Source organism: Rhinichthys klamathensis, unplaced genomic scaffold (genome assembly GCF_029890125.1).
Source record: "Rhinichthys klamathensis goyatoka isolate OS25496 unplaced genomic scaffold, OSU_Roscu_1.1 h1tg000018l_1, whole genome shotgun sequence".
In the NCBI taxonomy this organism is placed as follows: domain Eukaryota; kingdom Metazoa; phylum Chordata; class Actinopteri; order Cypriniformes; family Leuciscidae; genus Rhinichthys; species Rhinichthys klamathensis.
In genome coordinates, this window is record NW_026606569.1 from 4,196,863 (window position 1) to 4,218,258 (window position 21,396).

At 39.5% G+C, this 21,396-nt stretch overlaps 1 protein-coding gene and 1 long non-coding RNA gene across 2 annotated transcripts; both read left to right on the forward strand.

Annotated features, from left to right (window-relative positions):
- The first annotated feature begins 4,446 nt into the window (after positions 1-4,446).
- On the forward strand, positions 4,447-5,818 carry LOC130070748 (uncharacterized). Its single transcript, XR_008803916.1, has 4 exons — positions 4,447-4,695; positions 4,994-5,122; positions 5,375-5,515; positions 5,706-5,818. It is a non-coding gene; the product is annotated as an uncharacterized LOC130070748 (long non-coding RNA).
- Positions 5,819-11,348: 5,530 nt separating this feature from the next.
- On the forward strand, positions 11,349-21,156 carry LOC130070099 (mucin-1). Its single transcript, XM_056234388.1, has 5 exons — positions 11,349-11,436; positions 16,555-19,768; positions 19,830-20,290; positions 20,371-20,609; positions 20,713-21,156. Exons 1-5 carry the CDS (start codon positions 11,349-11,351, stop codon positions 21,130-21,132), a joined length of 4,422 nt encoding a protein of 1,473 aa, XP_056090363.1. The 3' UTR covers positions 21,133-21,156.
- Positions 21,157-21,396: the final 240 nt, after the last annotated feature.

Sequence of the window (21,396 nt, forward strand, 5' to 3'; positions counted from 1 at the left end):
TAAACATCAAGCAAATTATTCTACCATCGAGAAGGAAACCCTAGCTTTACTACTAGCCTTACAGTTCTTTGAGGTCTATTTGGGTTCTTCCAGTTGTCCTACCATTGTGTTTACTGATCACCATCCCCTTGTGTTTTTGTCGCGCATGTATAATGCAAATCAACGCTTGATGCGTTGGGCTTTGTTTGTGCAGAATTATCACTTGGAAATTCATCACAAGAAGGGTTCCGAGAATATTCTTGCTGATACTCTTTCTAGAGTTTGAATGTAGGTATGTGGGTATGTTTGTGCTTCTGCTTAGTCTATATGTTCAGGTTTTTTTTTAGTTGTTGTTTTTTTTTTGTATCAAACGATGAGTTTGATCTTAAATGTGGGGGTGTTACGTCCTTTGGGACGTTTATAGTGTTTTCTTGGGGGTTTGTGTTTCTCTTTTTGGTCTCTTGTCTCTCTTACTTTCACTTTCACAGGCTGTCGCTGATTGGCTGTGTTACCTGTCAATCACTCGTAATGAGTTGAGTGGGTTTGCCTTGTGAGGCGGGATCCTCATCATCCTGATGCTTGACACCTGGAGAAGCCCTACTTAAGACGCATGCTAACACCAGGAAGAGAGAGAGATTTTTGTTTTTGCTTTGAGATGTTTTGGTTTTCTCTCCGGTTGCTTTAGTTTTGTTAAATGTTTGTTTTGTCTGTCATGTTACGCTTGCCTTTTGTTCTGAGTGCTCCCTGACACTTCTCATTCGTGAGCTCTGATTTTGTTAAACAGCTTTGCAAAGCTGGGTTAAGCGGGAAGGAGGAAGGGAATAGGTAAGATTGTCACGTGACATACATTTTGCACACTCAGTTTTCTTTTGTGTCTATATTCATTAGGTTAGGGATTTGTGCCACCCCCTGTATTTTTGTTTTCATTAGTCAGTATAGTTTATTTACGACGTCTCGGACGTTGAAGACTTTTTCTTTGATCTTTCGTTTTAGTTTAGGCTTAGATTGAAATGCTTTAGTTAGTTTCGTTTTGCTTATGTTATTTTCGTTTGTTTGGCACAAGTCCTGTTTTCCCTTTCTTCCTTTTTGCCCTGCTCACATGTAATATAAATTACTTTATCCTTATTAAATTACTTTTTATTCTATTTTGGCTGTGTCTCTCGTGATTCTCAATTCGTACAGTGTTCCATAGAGACGTTTGTCTGAACTGGTCTTGTGTTCCCCTTCTAACAATCCCAAGACGGATGAGAGCCAAAGAGGGGTCGTAACACAAGACAATAAATAAAGTAAACGATTCAGACACAGCAGGATACAACATTAAAATAGCCACAATATAAAGTTATGAAACTTCACTTTGCCGTCAGCCAAAACGATTTGCCAGGGAACAAGATTAATGAGACCAAAGATCGCCCGTTAGATATACACAAGACGAATTATATGTCATGTTTAACCACAAACGTCATAAGCACTAACCGAGTAAAGGCTGTTCCAGGCGGGGTGCAGAGCGCTGAGACCCCGGTAAAGGCTTGGATATCACAACTCCGAAAACGTCAGATCAAATTTTTAAATAAGCGCTATCTTTATAAATAAACCACAGATTTGAGCTTTCAACAACTACATTGTCGACTGAAAAACTATTAAAACTACATTTCGTGACACAATAACAGTAGTATTTTTATATTTCGCGGCTTCTCTCGTCTGTCTATGCGCGTAAGCACCAAAGTGTCTGAAGGATTGCCGTAAAGCAGGTTTCTGGTCGTACGATGTGTATGACGTCATTGACATTTTAAAAGACTTTTTAAAGCAAATAAGTGACTCTAAAAAATCTAACACCCAGCAATGTGTAATTTCTTTGCATCTTCTTTCGAATACAACATTCAAATTACTAGACAAAAAATTATATCCTGAGAAAAGTGGATTTTTAGGGGTATTGCTCCATAGACCTCCATTCATTCTGCACTCCGCCTGTGAGCGCCCTCATATGGACCCAGAGTGGAACTGCAACAGTTCAGAACCCGGAAGTTTAATGTGAGTGGGAGTTCTCCCCATATTAGACTTTCTCTGATCTTAGTAACACAACTCTACATCAATGGGCTCTATGCACGGCGGTATTTCCGGTGAAGGTCTAAGGATGCTGGATTACTTCCGCCGATCGTAGAGTCCAATGCTATACCGAGAATTTATATTGGTTTTTATACTCTATTGCTATACTAAAGAAACGTTAGTCACAAAAACAGACACTCCTCATTTTGTTTATGCTTCTGTGTTTATTATATTAAATAAACATAACTATATATAAAATTACATCTAAACGTATTAAAGTTTCGTTTCAAAGACGAGAGGACAGTAAATTTTGAAGACTCTGCCATAATACCGTTTTCCTCGGTTTTCCTCCGCTTTAAATCTCCCCAACCGGAAACGCAAGAGCAGCCTTGCGTCAAATGCGGATAGCCAGACATTATCACACGCAATGGCTATGCCGATAGATAACGTATCTAAGTTAACTGTCACCGAGGACCGCACCGGACCTCGGCAATTGTTTCATATTTAAAAAAATATTTGAAACTGGCAGCATACTGCATTCAGTATTATGATAATAACTTTATATACATGTATAGATTGGGTTGCATTGTAGGTTTAATTATGGTAAAATTCTTAACAACCCAGACCTTGCTAATTTTAAAACTGGGGTTATATGTGGAATGGCTGTTTATACAGCCAGGTCTATGTACAAACATATTTTATAACCCTGCTTTTCATGTCTCCACAGGCGAGGTGTCAAGACTGTTTTCCCAGGTACATGTTTTCTTGCTTCTTGTGTTTAGCAACACATGTTGTCACAGTTCATTTTATGCTCTTTTTTGTCATAGTTTGTCATTGTTTAATTGACCATTTCTGTTGCAGATAAGCACTGCACATCTGGAGAATTCAAGTCCACATTGCTTATGGAGTTTCCAAAACTGAAAGATGGTGGGGGGTTTGAATTGCTCAGACCATATGGTGCTACGAGGACAAAAACTTTGCAAGTCGTCCCCTGTCCATCAGAAGGGTATACACCGCATTATCTTCAAGACACCATTGGAATACATGCAGCAATTGTGTATGTAAGGCCTCTTCAGAAAGACCTTGGCATGGTATGTAACCATAAATGCCACAAGCATGCAGTAAATGAGTTTGAAAATGGAGGTGACAGTTTTTCCACTGCTTGTTTTAAGGAATCGTGTGAACCTAAATGTGGATCTGGGCCCCCTGTACAGTGCATTTACTGTGATGAAACATTTAGCCATGTAGAAATCCAGGACCATGTGGACAAATGTATCTTGTGAGTAAATGGTGACCTATGGAATTTAAGATATTGGTACCGCTATATTTCTGTAAGTCTGCATTATGTATAGTACTATATAAATGAAAAACTGATTTAAGTCATATTGAACATGTTTTCTTGCTTCTTGTGTTTAGCAACACATGTTGTCACAGTTCATTTTATGCTCTTTTTTGTCATATAACAGAAAATTTCTTCTAAAAAATAGGTCAGCAAAAGAGAAGAGCATTGAAAGAGATGAAAACAGCAGAGGTCAAAACTGTGACAGGCAGGAGATTATTGACCTTGACGTCAGTGACGAGGTTTTAGAAGAGACCTGTAGCAGCAGACAGGAGAATGATGAGCAGGTTACAGAAAGGAGTCATAGCAGCAGAGAGCAGCGTCATGATCTGGCTTTTGAAGGGACGAGTAGCAGGAGACTAGATAGCGGAGATTTGAAATTCAGCAGTGAGGATACTGAAGGTCTTTTTATGAACATAAATTTGGCAACTTGCAAATTAACATTTTATTTTTTCTGCATAAATAATTTAATACTACTAATCATATGCACATTTTTGCAGACTGGAGAACTGAGCCTGATTTGAACCATGCTGCTTACATCTTTAGACGTTTTGTACTGCAAGAAGCGGAGGATCAGCCAGATCTTGTGGCAAAGATGGATCTACGTAAAAGTCCCGAAGAGAGAGAGAGAGAAATACTGACATTTTACAAAAATTCAATGACTAACTGGGCCCGTCCATTGTCTGTTCTACTTGGAGGTAGGGTTTAATTTAGCGAAAAAGTACAGTATGGTTTCAGCCATTTACTCACCCTCATGTAATTTCAAATAAGTATGATTTTGTTTTTTATTCTTTGGAGCAAAAAAATTTATTTTAGAAACGGTCAATTACATAGAACAAAAAGTCATACATGTGTTGAACAATATGAGGTCTCATATTTCTGTGTGAATTATTCCTTTTTCCTTTCCTTTGTTTTACTTATTAAATATAACTACACAGTTGGCTGGTAAGTTCTGAAATATTTATTAGCCTATTTAATTTTGATGTAAGAGACATAAAGAAAGAAGGTTGTGTAAAATTGTTTTATTAGCATCTGGACATTTCTATATATATATTGTTTTTTAATCATCATATTTTCTAGAAAACTGTGGTAAAACATTGTTCTTTAATGGACAAGAAGACCATTTGGTGCCTTCCACTTCTCGGCTCTTACTGGATAGTGACCTTTTCCGTGTCATTGGGCGCATGATTGGACATTCCTTCCTGCACGGTGGACCCTTACTCACCGGTTTGAGCCACTCATTTTTCAATCTGTTGATTGAACAGAAGGATGAGATAGCTGTTGTAGAACTAGAGGACTGCCCTGACACCGATGTGACTGATATTGTTTTACTTGTGAGTTTAAATTCAGCATCATCTATAATGTCATGTTCAAGTAAAGGATAATCCACGGCTAGATGTGCATTAAACAATTTTAATGCACGATGTGGAGGCAAAAAAGGTTGTGTATTAAAATCGTTCAATGCACAGCTAGCCGTGGATTATGCTTTACTTATCGCACACCTTCCTAACCCAGAATCAAATATTCAGACAGACCATGGTATAATGACAAAATTTGTTATATATTGCATGCTTTAAGTGTGTCTTGAAGAACATTCTACAAATCATTTCTGATACATATCTGCTGTCATAGCTTCAAGGGTCTGGAAATTTGACAGAAGATGAACATGACCAAGTAAATAACTTGGCAATCAACTGGGATCTCTCACCAGTAAATGAGAACAACAGAAAATGGTTGGCACAAAGCATCCTTTACCATGCAGTAAGTGCCATTGATTCTAATGAATGTTTTACTCTTGACACATTATTAAAAAAAAACATTATTTATATCCTTGGAGTGGTGATATTTAGTATAACAGCACTGTTATGCTTTACTTTCTGTATCATTCTGCTTGTCTGTGTTCCTGACTTCCCAAATAGTTGGGGATTCATCGTTTATTTACTTTTGTTTAGTGACCATTTTTACAGATTTCATATTTTACATCATTAAATAATGCCAAATGAATTAATACAGGTCATTGGTCGGAGGGAAAAGCAAATTCGACAGATCAGACTGGGGTTAAAAGACACAGGAGTCTTGCATATGATCAAAGAACGGCCTGCCCTGACTGATGTTCTTTTTCCAAGAGCGTAAGCTCAAATGATTGAGCGAGAGGTATTGTTGCATTTATACCATATACGTTTCATCCATGAATTGCATTGTGTGGTTTAAATAGAGAATTGATACAGTATATACTAGATAAATCTTGGCTAGGTAATCTAATTAATTTAATTTGTCACCATTAACCCTAATTCAGGTTTTTTGATCAGATGGAATGTATAGTATTTCTTTGCTTTGTTTTTAGATGGTCCTCGACAGAATTATATGGCCAACAGTTGACAGTGACGATGAAGACTATGGTGGCTATAGTCTGGAGGACACATTCAAGATAACTGGTTTCTTTCGTCAGTACATTGAAAATGGTAGGTAAAAAGAAACCACCTCTTAATACACAATTATGAAGCATGTTTACTCTTAACTTGTACAAACCCATTTTCAGAGATGTAAAGAGTACCTTAAAACCACATTTAAGTGAAAGTACATAATACCTTAAAATGACTTCAATTCTAACAGCACTTGAGTAAAAGTCTAAAAAAAAAAGTACTTAAAGGGATAGTTCACCCAATAAAATAAGATAAAGTTTAGTAAAATTAAGTAAAGTGGGCATGCTGGTTTGGGCCTCATCACTGGCTACAGCTATTGCTGCCTTTACATGCTATCGGAATTAACATAAATACTAGTTTCCTAGTTTAAAAAATTTGACATGAATACCCTCACATGTCAAAAATTTAATGTGATGAGCTCATAATCCAACTTTAGAAGTAGAACATTTCCGAAAGCACGTGAAGGCAGCATATGTCCTCATCTCATATATGAAACACCTGCGATTCAGAAACTACCTGCTAATGCACTCACATTTGCATAAAGTAGCCTTATTGACAAGTTTGGGTGATAATAAATACATTTACTCGAATACTTTACACCACTGCCCATTTTTAAATGCGGTATTCAACCTATATGATCTTATTTTTTAAGTTGCATTCTCAATTAAATAATTCTTTTGGCAGATTATAGTGACTCCAAAAAGGATATGTACACCATGAAAGTACTCCATATGATTTGCACACTATATTTACAAGTCTTCTGAAACTATACAATGTATTATATTGTTTTATTGAACAGACTTTTAGTAATAATTCACTCTCTGAAAATCAAATATAATTGAAGATTTCTATTTTTACACAGGCACACCAGAAGAGCTGATGCCACTCATTCAATTCTGGGTGGGTTGGGGAATTCATCCTCAGAATCTATATGTAGAGGTGTCCTCTGATGTTGCAATGCCAACTGCATCCACTTGTAGAGAAACCATCAAACTCCCAGCAAAATAAAGCACTTATGAGAGTTTCCATAAGGACCTGAAAGCTGCTGTATCATCAATAGAGAGTGGGTTTGGTTTGGTGTAATTACTGTTCTGTGTACTAACATGCAACTCTTCAGCAAAAAAAAAGTTAAAAGTTACACTACCTAAAGGTCACAGTTGAAACTGCAGGTTTGCTTATTTTTGGCTGTAACAATGACGCGGTCACAATACTGGGGCATGTTTCCCCTGTTAAAAAAAAATACAGTGTTGCACCCTAGTTTGAGAAAGTAATTTATTTATTACATATGAATTATATTTTCTGTCCTATTACAATGGTAAATTAACTTCATTAGCTGTTTTGTTCAACAGTATGAAATGTCAGACAAATAAAAGTCTTTTAATTCGGATTTAATAAAATCCAGTGTTTTGTCTGGTTTCTTGAATCAACGTACAATAAACTGGCTGGAGAGTTTATACCAACATACGAAATGCTGTAAAATACAGTGCTATTTACAAAATGTCCAGTAATTGGTGAATTTTAGTGATGTGTTGTAGTATGTGTCAATGGCTTCTGAAAAGGGCACATTAGGATTCGGCAGACTACCCAATTCCTCTTCGGTCAGTTGTCGAGGTAGAGCCACTTCTGGAATTGGCACTCCATCATTATCGTGACTTGGGGGTCCATCCCAGTCGATCCCATAATATTCATCCACCTGTGTTCATTAATGAAAATCAGTCATATTGTGGGTGGAAGGAGAAAAAAAAGTTGTTATAGTCTAAAAGTATAACAGAAAAAGACGACATTAAGACATTTATGATTTTTCCTAATACAATGGCTTAAGAATTAGAGGTGCAGTATGTGATTTCTAAGAAACAAATAATTTTGTGAATATTTGCTAGATGTCTATTCTGTGTGTGTGCTGAAAAAATATGTTTGTACATAGTCCTGGCTGTTTAAACAGTAGGAAAAAAGTGGATCTGACCGAGCAACAAAACACTTTTATAGGCAATCAGCAATAGGGATGTTGATTTCAAAAATCAACAGTGTTTCTCAGAAATCGCTTATGCACTTTTAAGGGTAAATATATACCCTATATACTCCATAATATACATACATAATCTGATGTAAAAAATTATAATATATACATACATAATCTGATGTCTTACTTGAATGGTGTCGTCAGTATTGTTGGAACTGTATCTTAACCAAAGCTGGACAGGTGACTGGCTCCCAGCAGTTCTGATGCGGTGGTTGTTCCATGCATCTTTAAAGAAGGCAAGATGCCTCTGCAGTTGACACAAAAAACTCCAGTGAAGGGCAAAAATGTCAATCTCAGAATCTGGATTGAGTATTCCCTCTGTCTCCATGTTGTAGAAGATGTGATAGAACATGCTTAAAACATGTTCATACACATCTCTCCAAAGCCTCTCAATTCTGTGGGGGAGAGAGTTTAGATTTAAAACAAAACAAAAATGATGGGAATCATGTTTAGTCTGGTGTATTATACCATTTAACCTATTCAATATAGTCAGGGCTTGACATTAACGTTTTTGCTCACCAGCCACTGTGGATAGTGGTTTTTCAAAGTTACTGGCCACAATTTTGACATCGATAACATGGGGAAAAACTGCCATATATATATTTTTAATATTATCTCATTATTTGGCAGCCGGTATATTAGGCTGCTGTTGCTTTAAGACATGACGCACGGACCCATTATACTGTTTTAAATAGCGAATACACTTGTCTTTATGTGCAAGCACTTTAGGTGTGAGCACAAAATCTGCGGGAATGACAATATGCGCAATCCCTCACCCTGTAACCAACAATATTCACCCGGAGCAAATTAAACGAGTCAGTAAAGGGACGCGGGTTTGTGTGTCAACCATAGACTGTAAAGGGTGTCACTCGCTGTCGAAGTCATCATCATCCGAAATGCTTGCTAGCTGGTTTAATTCTGCTGCTATACTGGTCATAACCGCCATTTTCGCTCCTCAGCGTAACAGCGTAATTGAACCCCACCCACTCATTAACATATAATTTGCATACAGGTGTCTTTGAAAATGAAAACGAAAACGAAAACTGTGAAATAAAAGAGTAAATAAAATGACAACTAAACTTTACATTTGAACTTGAATTGTCACTATTATTGCGTGAGTGTTAATAAAAAGCTTTGTAAAAACTGCATTTGCAGTTTCTTTTGCACGTTTGCCTTTTCATTTTAGTATTGGCAGTCTTGCCTCGAGATTGTAGTGAAAATGAAACGTGAAATCACCAATTGGATTTTATTTTTCAATTTGACAGGGATGATGCACTGTCATGGTGAAAATGAAATAATTTAATTTCATTATCAATTTTGTCACATATTTTGCGTACAGTTTTCTATAATGAAATGGTTAAAGTGGTTTTATTTTTTATTTTTAACATTTAATTGATTTATTTAATTTTGGCAGAAATTGACTTCCATAAAAAAATGCCATAGGACAGTACACACGTGGGAGCAACCAATCACCTTTCGCCTGTCTCCCACTTGTAAATGTAACACGCACTGTCATTGGACAGTTAAAGAGACCATACGTCATTAGCGGGAGTTTGAAGACGGTTCGACGCAGAAATGGCAGGAGGTGAATGTGTTTTCAGAGGGATTGCGGATGATTTGTTGTCTTTACCTGATTTCTACGAAATAAATTCTCCTCTCGATTATCATTTTATATATAGAAGAGTTTCACAGTTGAGGGAAGACGTTGCAAACGCAGCGGATAGCATTCTTGAACACCAGTCGTTGGATGTAACGTTACCAGCAGAAGAGACGGCAAGATGTGTCGGTGTGTCGCTAAGGACAGTCCGATGAAAACTTGCTCATGATGGTTTGAGGTATGTAAAAGAAAATGTTGTATAATTCTTTCCTGAAAGAATAGCCTCCCATCGTCCCGTGCCTTGAACGGCCCGCTCGCTAGTTTTAACTACAGCGGTCAATCTTATGATCCTTATGAGTTTCAGCATGTCTAAACTAAACATTAGGCTGGATATTTAACGTTAAGTTACTACAGTTAAGTTGGTTACGGGAAGGTGGAAAATTCGATTGTAACTTATGTGAGTGCTTTAAAGTCCCTGTGAATTAAAGTCCCCTTACAAAATAAGCCTACAATAGCAGAAGTAAGCCCTGCTGATGAAATTAAGGTTTTAAACACTCTTCAATAATTAATAACACTGTGACGTTAAAAATCAGTATGAACGGGTCGGTGTCATTGGCTGCTGAAGACTTGGGTCTAACCATTTCTGTGAGCTTAGAGGGGTGTACCTTTCTTAGACTAGGCTACCACCAGTTTACATTCTATAGATCAGCTTATTCAGGTTTTTTGTATAACCTATATGAATAATATATTTAAATAGCAGTTTTATGACAATTTAGATAAAAATAAAATTAACTTGTTTTTCTCCACTCATGCCTTTTTGTAAATAAACACATTAGTGGACATTCTAGCTTTAACATCAAAGCATTAACGTGTGTGGGGAAATCAGTTACAGTGGAGGTAACCAATGCAGGTTTATGATCACTACAGGTTTAAGATGCAGACCACTGTAATCAATAGGCTTGTTTGAGATGAGCAAAATCTGCGCAGAACCGATCACCGGTGATCAGCGCGAGATGCATGCCGGTTAATAATGTGTCCGACTGCGTTCCGCCTGGCTCTGATGTCATGCTGACGTATGTCAAAAATCTCTCGCGAGCGCAAGGCACACCTGTCGGATTCTGCAGTCGAGCGCAGTTGCTCTCCACCGACTGCGCGGATCAAAAGCATGATGGGAAACGACTTGCTGACGACACAGCTTAATGCTCATTGGCAGCGAATGTCAGCTGATATTTTTTATCCCTTAATTCCAAGAAGTCCATTAGCCTACCTATAGCATAATACTTTTTTTTTTCTATAGTATTTTATTAGTAATTAGGACATGTGCTTTATATACCCTTTTATTTTCTTGGTTTAAAGTTCTGTTTGTTGTCATTTCTCTTTATTGTATTGCATGCTTGTGTTAATTTTGTACATTTCATTTTTGTACAACATTAATCCATTAAATAAATTAGTCAATCAAACATGCATATCTAATGTGACAGTTTTACAATAAGGCCTCATGTTTGTGTTTTTATCTGAGATCTTTATCTAGGGATGTCTTATTCCAGGAGTGCAGTAAACAAAACCCACACATGCTTGCTAATTTCTTAATTTAGAATGTGTTTTTTATATATATATTTTGAATATTAATTAGTTGTACACACTTTTATTTGTCATTAAACATGAAATCCAAATTTACATTAAGGTGACACACAATTGTGTAATATATTTATATGGACTATTTTTCACGTAAAAAAAGGGATAGTTCACCCAAAGATTTTTTTTCTTTGGGTAAACTATCCTTTAGGATAGACATCAAGTTAATCAGCTGTGCCATGTCCCACTCTGAAATGTTTAACCTATAATTAGGGATAACAATATAAATGTAATGCAGCATCTGTTTGCTCATTATTTCTCATTATGGCTTTGATTATAAAAGGCATCCACAAAGTTAACAATTGTAGCAAGATGGAGAATATGTTACTAACACTATCAGACTCCCAGGGAGCAATCACATTAACCGTAAGCAAAGAAATTGCTGAGAGAATAAAGAATGGTAAGTAAAAAAATATATAAAATTGGTTGCTTGATGATGTAAAAATAATGAATTTTATTTTTATTGATTGAAAATAGTTTTTTATAGACAAAACATATGCAGCATATATAATGCAACAAGTGAGATCTGCAACACAGAAACAAGGTAAGGCATTTTTCTTTTAACCCTCTGGGGTCTGAGGTGTTTTCGGGGTCCTTGAGATGTTTTGGCATGCTCTGACATTTGTGCATTTTTCAGTTGCTTATAAACATATTAATGGCACAGGTGAAATTACACTCTATATAGCACACACAGGGCTACCATTATATGTGAGCAACATGTATGTACATGTTTGTATTTTTGAGAGAATATTGTTTATGCGTGGTTATTGAAAAAACTAAAAAATAAATTTTCTAATATATGGCCACAAATAACATACTAAATATCTGTCCACAAGACTTTTGACTAGTGGATGTTGTCGCCTAGAGTATTTGCTTCAAATTGATCTGAAAATCATTCTGGCTAATCATTCACATAAAACAATAGATTGTTTTAAATTGTGAAAAACATTTTTTTGTTTGCAAAGGCAATATGCGGATGGGCGGATCGGCCCAACCCCCTCATGAATAATTAGGCAGTTCTCACCTGAGCAGACTGCATACTAATGAGCCTTTCATTCAGGGGTGTCACACAAGAAAGAATGCAAGGACAATATATATATATAAATAAATAAATATTTATATACACACACACACACACACACACACACATATATATATATATATATATATATGTGTGTGTGTGTGTGTGTGTGTGTGTGTGTATATAAATATTTATTTATTTATATATATATATATATTGTCCTTGCATTCTTTCTTGTGTGACACCCCTGAATGAAAGGCTCATTATATATATATATATATATATATATATATATATATATATACACATATATATATATATATATATATATGTATATATATATATATATATATATATATATATATATATATATATACATATACATATATATATATATATATATATACAAACAATCAAAATATAAATGAAAGCCAAAAGCACATTTTTAGTCACACATTTTAGCCATCCACATACCATTTTTAGCCATCCACCGCGGTAAAAATAAACCAGTCGCATTTCAAAGTCGTACGCGAAATGACCGCCAGGTGGCGCAAAGGGACATTTAGCAAAACGTAAGTGGGGCTAATGTCTATTAACAGTAGCCTAAGGATGAAATACTACAAGTTATGGTAATTTCCAAATAAGCCTACAACAAATTGTTCGTCATACAGATAAGATATAATCTTTTAAAACTGTAAAAGGTTAAAGTAGGCCTACACTCACAGGCTAAAGACAAAACGTTTTCTCGCTCATGTGAGAATCAAACGTTTGGTTATTTCTCAGTAACAAAATTCATAGCCGAGCGGTAGAACTGATGGTTCATCATCAAGATGACACAGGTTCAAATCCCGCACAAACATGGTCTGCTGTATATTTTATATTTATTATTGCAGAGAGATTTGTCTAGCTCTAAAACTCTGTTACACCATACAGTTTTGTTTTATATAGGCTATATATATTTTTTTATTTATTTATTCCAGGCTCTCACGCCACCCCCCCGATTTCTCACGCTGAAGTGTCAACCCGGTCGGTCAAATTCCTGAAAGATATAGTTTATCTATAGATCTACCTGTTGAGCCACTCGTGATCGACTAGTTATACCGTAAATTAGTTAAAATATCCCGTAATCTATTTAGAGCGAGCGTGCATGCGAGACAGATATTGTGCTCCAAACCGTGCGCGCGCATGGCAGAGAGGTCTGTTCCCTACAACCTAGAGTTTTTAAAAACATGGTTTTAAGTAAAGTGTGATTTGCCAGGGGGGACTGGGATTTCCTTCTGGTCTAAACATCCCTACTTCTGCTGAATTATTTTAATCCCCACACCCCTCCCTCCACAGCTAATCAATGCTATAGGCTACTTCACCAATATCAAATATATAAAATAGAGATATGCAACAGGCACGTTTAAACGAAAAACAATAAAATCAAAACCAGCGTTTCAGTTGTTCATTAGTTCCAGTGGCCTTAATGCATGCACGGCTTTTCAAAATTTCACAAAGCGTGTTGAGATTATTTTGAATGAAATATTGAAGTTTATAATTAAGTGTTTTGGCACACCACGCCGAGTGACCCTATGCATTTTTCTAAAGTCGGGTTTTATTCTGGCATCGTGAGTTAGTGTTCGACAAACGCGGCGGCGCGTTCATTTAGATTAATTTATTTATCTCATTATTACAGCTAAAATAACTTAATAGGCGACTCCGTAATTTTTTGGTCATACAGATAAGAGTAGAGTAGCTTACATCGTTCAAAACTGTAAACTTGTATTCATATTAGGCTAACGACAAAAACAGTATATCTGTCCTCTCTGTCTCCGGGAACTGCGCGTCACAAAAATGAACCGAAAGCCACTTCAGCTCAGTCACGATAAGAAATCGGCTATGTCTAAAGCCTTTAAATGTCTAAATATTTAGGCTAATAAATGTTATCTGATTATGTAGGCTAATCCATATGAAAACGAGAGGTACAGAGGATCTACTCAAACATGCGCTTCCCAATGAGAAAATGACAAGACATGGGTGAAAATCTCGCTCTAATTAAATGTAGGCTAAATCGCCCTGAATTAAAATGTAAAAACATAATAATGTATTTGTCGAAATGTTGCGATATTGTTTCATTTAAGTTCATAATTATTCTATAAATGTTATTTAATTTAGCAGCATTACCACGAAGCACCGTGTTTCGATATTTATTTGAATAATACAAAATAAAATAAAAACTTAATTCACAAATTGCATGCCTGGTTGTAAGGATCCAAAGATCCCTGTAGACTTTAATATTAAGTGACAACAAATTCACAAGCGTTTTTTCAGATTATATTTAGTTTTGCTTGGAAAAAGCTGCCCCAAACCAGTTTTATTTCATCAATTATTGAAATAATGAAATATTTAGTAATAAACTTTTATGACAGAAATATCACTAGGCTACATGTAACTTAAATCATTTAATTCCTTCATTATCAACACTGTCTAGAATGGCGATTTAAGTGTGAATTGCGACTTCTCTTTGTGTTAAGTCAGCCTCAGACTCCGATAGCCTGTGGGGGGTTGGAGGGACAGTTGCTGGACAAAGGTGTTAATGTTCCTCTTTCATATGGAGAGTGTCGGATAGCCAGCCTGATGAGCAGGCAAAATTATTGTAAGGATAAATCTGTGTCCAAATGTAGGCCCCATATCTTATTAAATTATAAATATTGTAGTTTATTTATTGTAGCCTATTTAAAGTTTTTTTTTCACACAAAATTTCAATTGAAGTTATTGTAAGGTGAATTCAACAAGGCATGCTGTGTCTTTGAAGCAACAATTAAAGGTTAAATAATTTTTTCGTGATTTGTATGGCTGACACGCAGCGACATATACAGTATTATCAGCTGTATGATGTGTTTTTACCCTGAAATGATTAATTTCGAGAGAGAGACCCGCGCGCGCAGCGAGGGAGACTAAATAAACTTGTTAAAAAGAGATCCAGCGCGAGAGAGGCAAAGAGAAACGCATGTTTTTAATTTAATTATGTTTCTTTGGACAATTTTCGTTTTGTAGGCCTACTGTTTTAATTGTTTAATTTAGCTGTAATTTCTTTGGCAATACAAATTTAAAATGTCGCAAGAATAAGATTAGCCTAGTGTTTCTTATTTTGCATCGCAAAAGAAATAAACTCTAAACAAGATGCAACCCTGTTTTAAATTAAACAATTTAAACCTTGAAATGTTCGAACTTGGTTTCAAACTTAAGTAATTTTAGTGTTCTTTTACATTACACAATAATTTAGCAGACTAAAGACGAGCTTCTTCATTTTCATTTTCTGATCGGCTGACAATCTTCATCAGTTTTTGTCGTTTGTGCAGCGGCTGCGGTTCTACAGGAATGTAGCAAATTTATGTTGTAATGATAATCAAACAAAACTCTTGACTTTAAATAAGTAAACAGATATAAACAGTTACCTATTTAAGCATCAAGGTGGGAAAATATAAACGTAGGACAACATCGGTTAACAACATCTATGCTACATTGAGATTCGATCTCGGGTCTGTTGAAGCTCCTCGAAGCTCGTGTCGTTGCGTTGATCACTGAGCTATCGTCTGTACGCTGTTAAAGTTGTAAAGCCTCGTTCATGTAGCCTAAATGTTTTTATTGCAATGTTTTATGTTGAAATGTTTTCATTATTTATTCAATTACATTTCAGTAGCCTAATTTCAGTATTGTGATTATGAATTATTTTAACTACGTTTCACTTGTTGAATTCTTCTGCTACCAGCTTTCAATCGCTCTGAATCAGCGCGGTGCGGCAGCAGATTACGCATTAGAGAGAATAAACCGGAATAAACGAACACTTTTCAGAGTCTATGATTGTAGCGCCTCTTAGCGGTAAAAGGCAGCAAATACACCACACATTTTACCGCCGCGGTGGAACAGCTGATGTGGGCGTTGTCATGGCTTGCCTCGACATTTGCGTTTGAATAGCGCGCGTCGTCCGTGGGCGTGTCAGATTAACGCGTAATGAAGTGTAATGAGCTGGGGGAAAAAATACTGACAGCACTCTCTTTTCATACAGATTGCATAAACTGAGAATATTTGTTTTTTATATAAATTACTTCATTTAAAAGAAGAGAATTCAAGCTTCATAAAGAAAAACCTCTCGTGCCTGTGTGACAAGTAATCGCGGAGTTACAGTTAATCTTAGGACGCGTTTCAGAATGGACTTCACTGACAGAGAGAACGCAAAACTCGCATCATGTTTGTTTTTCTTTATTTGGTGAAAAGCACAACACTTTGTTTTTATTGTGAGTATCCACAAAAAAAATAGAAACTTAACAGGATCTAATGATGTACAACACTTATATGTAAGATCAAAATTAACAGAGTAATTTGAGTCTCTTTTGCACTGATAAGGAAAAAAGTGAGCTGGTATCGCCGGCGAGACCGCCGACCCCAGAGAGTTAACCATTATAACATTTAAAATGATCATGGGGATTTTTTTTATTATTGTGTTCTCTTTAGCAGATACTACCCACTGTCCAGCATCTCTGTCTCAGTGTGGCCCTTCTGTTACTCTGTCTCAACTTGCCCCTCCACGTCCAGCATCTCTGTCTCAGTGTGGCCCTTCTGTTACTCTGTCTCAACTTGCCCCTCCACGTCCAGCATCTCTGTCTCAGTGTGGCCCTTCTGTTCCTCTGTCTCAACTTGCCCCTCCACGTCCAGCATCTCTGTCTCAGTGTGGCCCTTCTGTTACTCTGTCTCAACTTCCCCCTCCACGTCCAGCATCTCTGTCTCAGTGTGGCCCTTCTGTTACTCTGTCTCAACTTGCCCCTCCACGTCCAGCATCTCTGTCTCAGTGTGGCCCTTCTGTTACTCTGTCTCAACTTGCCCCTCCACGTCCAGCATCTCTGTCTCAGTGTGGCCCTTCTGTTACTCTGTCTCAACTTGCCCCTCCACGTCCAGCATCTCTGTCTCAGTGTGGCCCTTCTGTTACTCTGTCTCAACTTGCCCCTCCACGTCCAGCATCTCTGTCTCAGTGTGGCCCTTCTGTTACTCTGTCTCAACTTGCCCCTCCACGTCCAGCATCTCTGTCTCAGTGTGGCCCTTCTGTTACTCTGTCTCAACTTGCCCCTCCACGTCCAGCATCTCTGTCTCAGTGTGGCCCTTCTGTTACTCTGTCTCAACTTGCCCCTCCACGTCCAGCATCTCTGTCTCAGTGTGGCCCTTCTGTTACTCTGTCTCAACTTGCCCCTCCACGTCCAGCATCTCTGTCTCAGTGTGGCCCTTCTGTTACTCTGTCTCAACTTGCCCCTCCACGTCCAGCATCTCTGTCTCAGTGTGGCCCTTCTGTTACTCTGTCTCAACTTGCCCCTCCACGTCCAGCATCTCTGTCTCAGTGTGGCCCTTCTGTTACTCTGTCTCAACTTGCCCCTCCACGTCCAGCATCTCTGTCTCAGTGTGGCCCTTCTGTTACTCTGTCTCAACTTGCCCCTCCACGTCCAGCATCTCTGTCTCAGTGTGGCCCTTCTGTTACTCTGTCTCAACTTGCCCCTCCACGTCCAGCATCTCTGTCTCAGTGTGGCCCTTCTGTTACTCTGTCTCAACTTGCCCCTCCACGTCCAGCATCTCTGTCTCAGTGTGGCCCTTCTGTTACTCTGTCTCAACTTGCCCCTCCACGTCCAGCATCTCTGTCTCAGTGTGGCCCTTCTGTTACTCTGTCTCAACTTGCCCCTCCACGTCCAGCATCTCTGTCTCAGTGTGGCCCTTCTGTTACTCTGTCTCAACTTGCCCCTCCACGTCCAGCATCTCTGTCTCAGTGTGGCCCTTCTGTTACTCTGTCTCAACTTGCCCCTCCACGTCCAGCATCTCTGTCTCAGTGTGGCCCTTCTGTTACTCTGTCTCAACTTGCCCCTCCACGTCCAGCATCTCTGTCTCAGTGTGGCCCTTCTGTTACTCTGTCTCAACTTGCCCCTCCACGTCCAGCATCTCTGTCTCAGTGTGGCCCTTCTGTTACTCTGTCTCAACTTGCCCCTCCACGTCCAGCATCTCTGTCTCAGTGTGGCCCTTCTGTTACTCTGTCTCAACTTGCCCCTCCACGTCCAGCATCTCTGTCTCAGTGTGGCCCTTCTGTTACTCTGTCTCAACTTGCCCCTCCACGTCCAGCATCTCTGTCTCAGTGTGGCCCTTCTGTTACTCTGTCTCAACTTGCCCCTCCACGTCCAGCATCTCTGTCTCAGTGTGGCCCTTCTGTTACTCTGTCTCAACTTGCCCCTCCACGTCCAGCATCTCTGTCTCAGTGTGGCCCTTCTGTTACTCTGTCTCAACTTGCCCCTCCACGTTCAGCATCTCTGTCTCAGTGTGGCCCTTCTGTTACTCTGTCTCAACTTGCCCCTCCACGTTCAGCATCTCTGTCTCAGTGTGGCCCTTCTGTTACTCTGTCTCAACTTGCCCCTCCACGTCCAGCATCTCTGTCTCAGTGTGGCCCTTCTGTTACTCTGTCTCAACTTGCCCCTCCACGTCCAGCATCTCTGTCTCAGTGTGGCCCTTCTGTTACTCTGTCTCAACTTGCCCCTCCACGTCCAGCATCTCTGTCTCAGTGTGGCCCTTCTGTTACTCTGTCTCAACTTGCCCCTCCACGTCCAGCATCTCTGTCTCAGTGTGGCCCTTCTGTTACTCTGTCTCAACTTGCCCCTCCACGTCCAGCATCTCTGTCTCAGTGTGGCCCTTCTGTTACTCTGTCTCAACTTGCCCCTCCACGTTCAGCATCTCTGTCTCAGTGTGGCCCTTCTGTTACTCTGTCTCAACTTGCCCCTCCACGTTCAGCATCTCTGTCTCAGTGTGGCCCTTCTGTTACTCTGTCTCAACTTCCCCCTCCACGTCCAGCATCTCTGTCTCAGTGTGGCCCTTCTGTTACTCTGTCTCAACTTGCCCCTCCACGTCCAGCATCTCTGTCTCAGTGTGGCCCTTCTGTTACTCTGTCTCAACTTCCCCCTCCACGTCCAGCATCTCTGTCTCAGTGTGGCCCTTTTGTTACTCTGTCTCAACTTGCCCCTCCACGTCCAGCATCTCTGTCTCAGTGTGGCCCTTCTGTTACTCTGTCTCAACTTCCCCCTCCACGTCCAGCATCTCTGTCTCAGTGTGGCCCTTCTGTTACTCTGTCTCAACTTGCCCCTCCACGTTCAGCATCTCTGTCTCAGTGTGGCCCTTCTGTTACTCTGTCTCAACTTCCCCCTCCACGTCCAGCATCTCTGTCTCAGTGTGGCCCTTCTGTTACTCTGTCTCAACTTGCCCCTCCACGTCCAGCATCTCTGTCTCAGTGTGGCCCTTCTGTTACTCTGTCTCAACTTCCCCCTCCACGTCCAGCATCTCTGTCTCAGTGTGGCCCTTCTGTTACTCTGTCTCAACTTGCCCCTCCACGTTCAGCATCTCTGTCTCAGTGTGGCCCTTCTGTTACTCTGTCTCAACTTCCCCCTCCACGTCCAGCATCTCTGTCTCAGTGTGGCCCTTCTGTTACTCTGTCTCAACTTGCCCCTCCACGTCCAGCATCTCTGTCTCAGTGTGGCCCTTCTGTTACTCTGTCTCAACTTGCCCCTCCACGTCCAGCATCTCTGTCTCAGTGTGGCCCTTCTGTTACTCTGTCTCAACTTGCCCCTCCACGTCCAGCATCTCTGTCTCAGTGTGGCCCTTCTGTTACTCTGTCTCAACTTGCCCCTCCACGTCCAGCATCTCTGTCTCAGTGTGGCCCTTCTGTTACTCTGTCTCAACTTGCCCCTCCACGTCCAGCATCTCTGTCTCAGTGTGGCCCTTCTGTTACTCTTGTCTCAACTTCCCCCTCCACGTCCAGCATCTCTGTCTCAGTGTGGCCCTTCTGTTACTCTGTCTCAACTTGCCCCTCCACGTCCAGCATCTCTGTCTCAGTGTGGCCCTTCTGTTACTCTGTCTCAACTTCCCCCTCCACGTCCAGCATCTCTGTCTCAGTGTGGCCCTTCTGTTACTCTGTCTCAACTTCCCCCTCCACGTCCAGCATCTCTGTCTCAGTGTGGCCCTTCTGTTACTCAGTCTCAGTGTCCCCCTCCACGTCCAGCATCTCTGTCTCAGTGTGGCCCTTCTGTTACTCTGTCTCAGTGTCCCCCTCCAGCGATTGATAATCAAGTATCCCTTGTCAAGTGCCCTGTTGAAACAAGGAAAATAAATGTCACACAAACACACAATCTTCAATCCCCTTCCCTGCAGTCAGAATTTCAAGAAACCCAACAAGGTATGAACTGTTTCTAATATGTATAAAGTTAACTATGTATAAAGTTTATCTCTCACAATTTTAAACTGCTGTTTTCATAGAATTCACACACAGGACCACGCTGCTGCTGCTTGACCTCACACAAATGCATCTGCATTTGTACTACAGAAATAAAATAGCATTTTACAAAAAGCTGGAGCAAGCCTTCAAAGAAAAAGGTTACAACATCACCAATGAAAAATTGCGCAAAAAACTTGGCAACATGATCACTACTTACAAAAGGGCTAAAGACCGGTGTCGATCAACAGGAGAGGGAAACGTTACATGGGAGTATTACAAGGTTGGTGTACTTTTTGTATTGAAATTACTGCAAATCACTGGGTTTACATTAAAAAAAATTCTAAAGCATCTCTATTTACATTGTTTTACATGTTTTCTCACAGGAAATGGAAGACTTATTTGGCAAATCTGGAGTTGGGAGTGCACCATCAGGCACAATCTGCTCAACTCCTCTGTTCAACACGACCTCATCCCAGACCAAGTCCTCAATTGCACAGGCCACAGGCTCCCAAGAACAGCCTCTCCCAGAAGCACATTCTCTCCCAGAAGAACAACCAGGTCCCTCCACTGCTATGCCCTCCAAAGAAATGCACAGAAGGAGACAAACATCCACATTCTGTGAAGTATATGAAGCACATTCAGAGAGGAGAACAGCTGCTCTTGAGTCACTAGTGCGGCCTGACTTGGAGCGCCGAAGAAGGCTTAAAGAGAGGCGGAGAAGGATGTTTGAAAAAAAATCTCTTACCTGCCTTGGAGAAATCCTTGAACAACTAAAAAAAAAATCAGTAAATCCCAGGAAATGATGATCGATCTATTAAAAAATAAAGTTTAACTATATAATCCAGGGGTCTCAAACTCAACTTAACTGGGGGCCGCTGGAGGTAGAGTCGGGGTCAGGCTGGGCCGCATCAAGTATTCCACAAAAAATAGTATTCAAGTATTCCAAAAAAGGAGCACAACTGATCCAATCTTCTCAATATTTATTATTAACGTTTCTTCTGAACTGTTCCTCTGAATTTGAACATTCCTTTCTGTACATGATTGGTTCTTCATGAGCTGTCCTTCTG